Genomic DNA, 6,051 nt, shown 5'->3' with positions numbered 1-6,051 from the left:
AATTTTGAAAAGTTTCTTTCCGCGGAAGCGACTGTTACAGGAATTGTTAACATTATTCTATAAGCAATATAATCTATATCTATAATTTATAATTTATGATCTATAATCTATATCTATAATATATTAAAAGTGTGAAGACCCTTAGAAAAGTGATTTGAACTTTTTGCCCTTCGTTAAAAGATTGTTCTTTAGATAAAAGTGTCTTTTTACTATTTACCTAATAATATTTAATTAATTTTAGGACTTCAAACCCAACTAAAATCGAATTTCCCCCTCCCCCTCTTTTTTAGGCCTACGTATATTTTTTTTTAAAAAAGATGAACTCTATTTTGTATTAAATAAAAGGAAAATAAAAATCTATCAAAAATTAAAAAGGGTTAAAAAGATCACTCTTATTTGTGTTAGTTTAGTTTATTTGAAATTTAAAATATTCTATTATTGATAAATAATTAATGAAAAAAGTAAAAATCAATCATATTTATATAATTTCTTTATTGAAGAAAAAAGTTTTGAACTTCTATAAATTGAGAATTCTTTTAGAAAAATACAATAATATCTAATATGAACATATGGAACAAGATATATTTATTTTTGTTCTTAAATAATTCTTTATTATTTGATTTGAATTTTCTTCTTTTTTTTGGTCGCCAAGATACGTCAGAGAAATATATTTTTGTAATATTTAATTTACTTAGATGCATTGATTTCGTAGTTTTCTTTTTTTTCAATTTTGTAGGTATCTTGAAGATGAATGATGATTATGATGATATAGACAATTAATGATCAAAATTTTGAGTCATATAAAGTATTATGATTATTTTTTCTTTCTAAAACACCAACCGTAATTTAAGAGGTTGTCAATATATTTTACACCTACCTCATTTGTATCTTTAATATTTACAACTACTATATATCTAATTAAATAAATTCTCTTACTATTTGAATAAATATCGTATTTAGTGTATCGTTTAAATTCATTATAGTGAGGTACACGCGCGAGGTGCGTACACTTATATAAGGTTTTATATATATATATATGAGAAAGTGGAAAGAAAAGGGTTTGGGGGTATTTTTATCATTTATAATTTTATCCAAGGATAAATTAACTTGGGATAACTTATACCACCAAATATGTGGTATAACTTATCCTGGGATTATTATTAATCCTGGGATAAGTTGTCCCAAGTATTGCCAACCAAACAATGTATAAAAAAGTTTATCTCGAAACTATTTTTTTATCCCAAAATAATTTACCTTAGTACCTCACACCAAACGACCCCTAAGAATAGAGAGAGTGAGAGTAAGATAGGAAAATTGAGAAAAAAGATTTAAAAATGTCAAGTTAAAAAGCAAAAAGGCCAACATTTCTTTTTATTTTTTATGAAGAAAGTAAAAAGTATTGTCATTGATGAATCAAATCACTTGTCCATCAAAATTTCCTTTTTAAGCTATATTTTATTTCTCCTCCAAAAAGTCTTATTCCTTTATTTTACATAATAATGTAAGTAGTAATTTTTTTTTATTTTTTATTTTAAATCTGGTTCATAATTACAAGAAAATGGCCCCCCCAAATTTGGGGGCCTAAGGCAATAGCTTTTACATTACATTGTTCAGCCGGCCCTGGCTTAAACAAGTAGCATCACTCATTGAGAAAAATATAGGCAAGTAGTGTCGAGTATAGAGAACCTTTCTTTGGAAGTATGGAAGTTATGTAGTAAACTTAAACTTCTTGAAAAGTGTATCTTGTGGTTTGCAGTTTGCTGTTGTTTGTGAAAGTTTATGCTTTGGTTTCGTTTGGACTTGTTAAATATCCAAGTACGGCATTCAATTATGTGTTTGGTGAGTCTTAAGATGTGGGATTAGGAGTCAAATGGATTATTTAGTTGTGTCAGCAGAGGAAGTATATCTTTTGAGAACTTGTCAGATTTAACGTAGAGCTTGGATTTTTTGTTTGTTCGAGTGAAGTTACAAGTATCAGTTTTTAGCTAGAGCCTAGAACTTTTAGTTTTTTAAATGTTATTGAATTTATAAATAACTGTACAATTCACGTTATACCAAACTTGTACCTATGTGCAAAGTTCTTGTTTAGGCTGTTTTGGCCCTTACAGACGCTTAGCTCAAAGGTTTTGTTGTCGTCTTTACACGTGTAAGAACATGAACTGTACATATATATGTGAGTTGATCTATTCCTTTTGCCAATGTTAGGCATATTTTATGCTTGACACTATGTGGTATGTAAATGAAATCATTCAGTTCTCTTTCTCTAATAACTAACCGTACAATTCACGTTATGTCAAGCATGTACCATTTCTCATATACTAATTTACTTTTAATGTAGAATCAATATGTTTAAGCAATTGAGGAAATCAAAAGGAATCAGCCGATAGATTATCAAGACAATCAAACCATGATGTATTTGGTGGCGTGTATAAGAGAAGGGCGTATGACCTTTGCTCTGAGAAGAACTTTCATCGCCTCCGGTGTGGATTGCAAGGTATAGGGGGCTCCGCCACCATTCCAGATAAGCAACTTGAGGAGATGCAACAAGAATTTGCTTGCTAGGAAGTACGAGGAGGAACAAAATAGAAGGATGGAGGAGGAGCGACGTAGGACGACACTTGAGTCAGATGTCCAAGAATTCAAGGCTCAAGTAAATACCTTAATTTAGCTTCCTTGTTCTCCGCCTCCTAGCTCTGATGATGATGGTGGAGAGGATGAGGATGAGGATGAGGATGGAATGGAGTACTAAGTGTTGTTGTTACTTCAGTTTTGAAATCTGATAATTTCAAGTGTTTAAAAAAAATTGTTTTGCTACTTGTTTGTGTAGTTTTTTTTATACTTATTTGCATATTGTTTAAGTTGGGTGAATATGTATGAAGTTTGTTTTCTTAATTTTAATGTTTGAATTGTTTTGGAAATATTTTCTTATTGTTTTGTTGGTTGTTATTGGTTGTATGTTGATTTTCTATTGAAATATTTAGTTTTGATGCAGTAAAATGCTAAAGATAATACCATATTAGCAACGGGCTTAGGGAGGAATATACCTCAAAATATCAAATTATTTTTTTATTTAACTTAGCGAGGAATATCTCTTGTTATATTTAAATTTATAAATTTTATTAATTTTCACATACCAAGGACCGTCCTTCACTAAATAGTAAATTAATATTATATATATTTTTAATATAGCAAGGGTCATCCGTCACTAAATTATAAATTAATATTATATATATTTTTAATATAGCAAGGGACGTCCGTTACCAAATTATAAAATAATATTATTTATATTTTTAATATAGCAAGGGACGTTCCTCACTACATTATATTTTTCTAGAAAATTGTAAGATCAAAATAGCGATGGCTGAGTGTCAGAGTCCGTCACTACTTTGCGAGGGTCTCCCTCACTAATAATTAGCAAGACTCAAATTAGCAAGACACCTTATAGCGATGATTGCTTTCACTAAATCTTAATTAGTGAGGGACGTCCCTCACTAAATTGCATGACTAAAACAAGACTTTTTAGTAGTGGCAAGTGACTTAGGAGGAGGCGGCGACGGTTTATTTGGTGGTGGACTTGGTGCTGGTGGAAGTCTTGGTGAGGCAAGTGGTGGCACTGGAATTGGTGGAGGATTGCTTGATGGTAAAGGTCTTGGCGTTGGTGCTGGTGCTAGTGGACACTAAATTAATTAATCGAAAAAAGGCCAAAATACTATCGAAAATAGTTTAAATATACCCTTCGTTTGAGTTTTGGGAGTACATTTGCCCCTTATCATTAACTAATTTACCTTATGAGTATGTGTTTGGTGTGTTTCTTTTGGGATTGGATTTTAATTTCTTTGATGCTGATTCATCAAAGAAGATACTTCTTGTTTTATTCAATTCTTTTTACACATATTGTATCATTTTTTTATGTATTGGTGTGGACTTTTTGGGAGTTATAATTGTATACCAATGATAATAATGGAGTGTCAATTACTTTGTATATTTGTTTTCATTTCAATATATAATTATTATTTTAGACTTGTTAACTTAGTTTGTTTTTCATATAGCTAAATTAAAGGTTCTACAAGTCAGATTTTGGTAGAATAATGAATTTAAGTGATAATAACTGAGTTCACTTAAAAATAAGATAAAGGAAAAGAAAGAAAAATCAAAGCAATGTACTCTATCCGTTCATTTTTATTTGTTCATATTACTAAAAATTGATGTCCAATAATATTTAGTCAGTTAGGAAAAAATTAATGGATAATTTATCTATTTTGTTCATTTTACCCTTAGTTATTAACTATATTTCATTACCCAATATATTTTTTTAAAATATTAAATTTATTAAATTAAAAAGGAGATATAATAAAATTACTTTATTATTTATTGTTTCTTAAAAAGTATGTCGAGAGTACTAAGAAAAACATGCAGTAGTTAATTACATTAATAGGTATGCATATATTGGTATTGTGAAAAGAAATGTACTAAGAAAAACATGCAGTAGTTAATTACATTAATAGCTATGCATATATTATAAATGTGAACCAAAGAATTTTGCAGCTAGTACTTTCAGAAAGAGTACAAATTAAACTGTTGGCAGGAAATTTGTTTGGTTGATTCATTAATGACATTAGGAAGACCCAATAAATGAGAGCTATAGCTTGTTGATTACAAAAGGCAAAGCTATTAAGAATGAAATTGGCCTACATGGATAAAGGTATCAAGTTGATCAACCAATTATCAGTGTCTAATGATCAATAAAGTGAATGAAATTATGAAAGACAGGTGGCATATGAGGTGGTCGAGGTATAGGCAATTTACCTCATTTCTTACGATTTTAGTTGAATCGTAGGATTAACGGCTTGTTTTGATATAGAAATAGATAAACAAAAAATGTCACTTTTTTTTTGGGGGGGTGGGTGGGATGGGGGGGGGGGGTTCTAATGAAAGCGAGTCTAGGGTGTGTTTGGAACGAAAGGAAATATCGAAAAATGTTTTCTTATTTTTTTAATGTTTGATTGGACAAAAATTTGGAGAACATTTTTTCTAAGAAAACGATCTCATTTAAACTTAGGAAAAATGACTTTCTTAATATGGAAGTAGCAACTTTTATAAATGACATTCTATGTATTGTATTCTCCTATTCACCCAGCGCACTAACCCCTACCCCTTCCCCTTGACCATCCCACCCTTGCCACCCCTTGGCCCACACTCCACCCCCTCCCGCCTCTATAGTGTTTTGTTAGATTATGTATATATAAATATTTTTGAGAAAAAAATAATAATTTGCTTACTTACCAAATAATAGAAAATAAATAAAAATCCAACTCATTTTCCATCAAATCAAACACACTCTATATGCTACAACAAATGCTAGATTCATATCATATCCAAGACAAAGTTATTTATGGATCATTTCTTTCTATTTGCTTCAACTTTGATCGATATGGTTACTCAATACTTATGCATATGGTCCACTGTTCATATATAACATATAGATGCGCGATGAAATAGTTAAGATATGTGCAAATGGATATAGAGAAGAATCAAAAATTAAATGTGACACCCTTAAAGTCAAAATCTCTTACACAAGTAAAGCAGTAATAATGATAATTGTGCTGTTTTTTTGTGACTTTGTAAGTCTGGTATCCGTGTATTGGAGGGGGGCAGTTGGAAGAATTAAATACATTGGCCAATCATAAAGGCAACATGCATTTATGATTTTATGTAAAAGAAGAAGACAGTTGAGTTTCAACTGGACCTACCATGTGATTTGGTGCAAAAAGATTAGTAATTTTAGCTACTATATAATTGGCTTAATATAGTATACCTTCCTGCATGTCTAGGGTTTGAAAGTTTGAAGTAATATAATTATGGGATTATCAACTCGTTCACTTGTGTGTTTTCTTTCACTCGTGTTGTTTGTTGATTGTGTTGTGTTTGCTGATGTTAATGGAGTTGGAGATGAGAAGCTCCTCTTTGGACATAGACCAAAGTTTGGGAAGCGTTTTGGTAAAGGTGGTGGATTTGGAGGTGGAGGTGGATTAGGAGGAGGTGGTGGTCTAG

General features: G+C 30.7%; 1 protein-coding gene across 1 annotated transcript in view; it reads left to right on the top strand.

Annotated features, from left to right (window-relative positions):
- The first annotated feature begins 5,132 nt into the window (after positions 1-5,132).
- The window catches only part of LOC107848830 (glycine-rich protein 23-like), a 1,605-nt gene continuing 686 nt past the window's right edge, over positions 5,133-6,051 (top strand). Inside the window, exon 1 of the mRNA XM_047403251.1 lies at positions 5,133-6,042. Within this exon, the coding sequence (XP_047259207.1) occupies positions 5,859-6,042 (184 nt within the window). The 5' untranslated portion in view covers positions 5,133-5,858. The remainder of the gene's footprint in view (positions 6,043-6,051) is intronic.

The sequence above is a fragment of the Capsicum annuum genome, unplaced genomic scaffold (assembly GCF_002878395.1).
Source record: "Capsicum annuum cultivar UCD-10X-F1 unplaced genomic scaffold, UCD10Xv1.1 ctg3668, whole genome shotgun sequence".
Classification (NCBI taxonomy): domain Eukaryota; kingdom Viridiplantae; phylum Streptophyta; class Magnoliopsida; order Solanales; family Solanaceae; genus Capsicum; species Capsicum annuum.
This window is presented reverse-complemented; position numbering and strand designations above follow the sequence as displayed.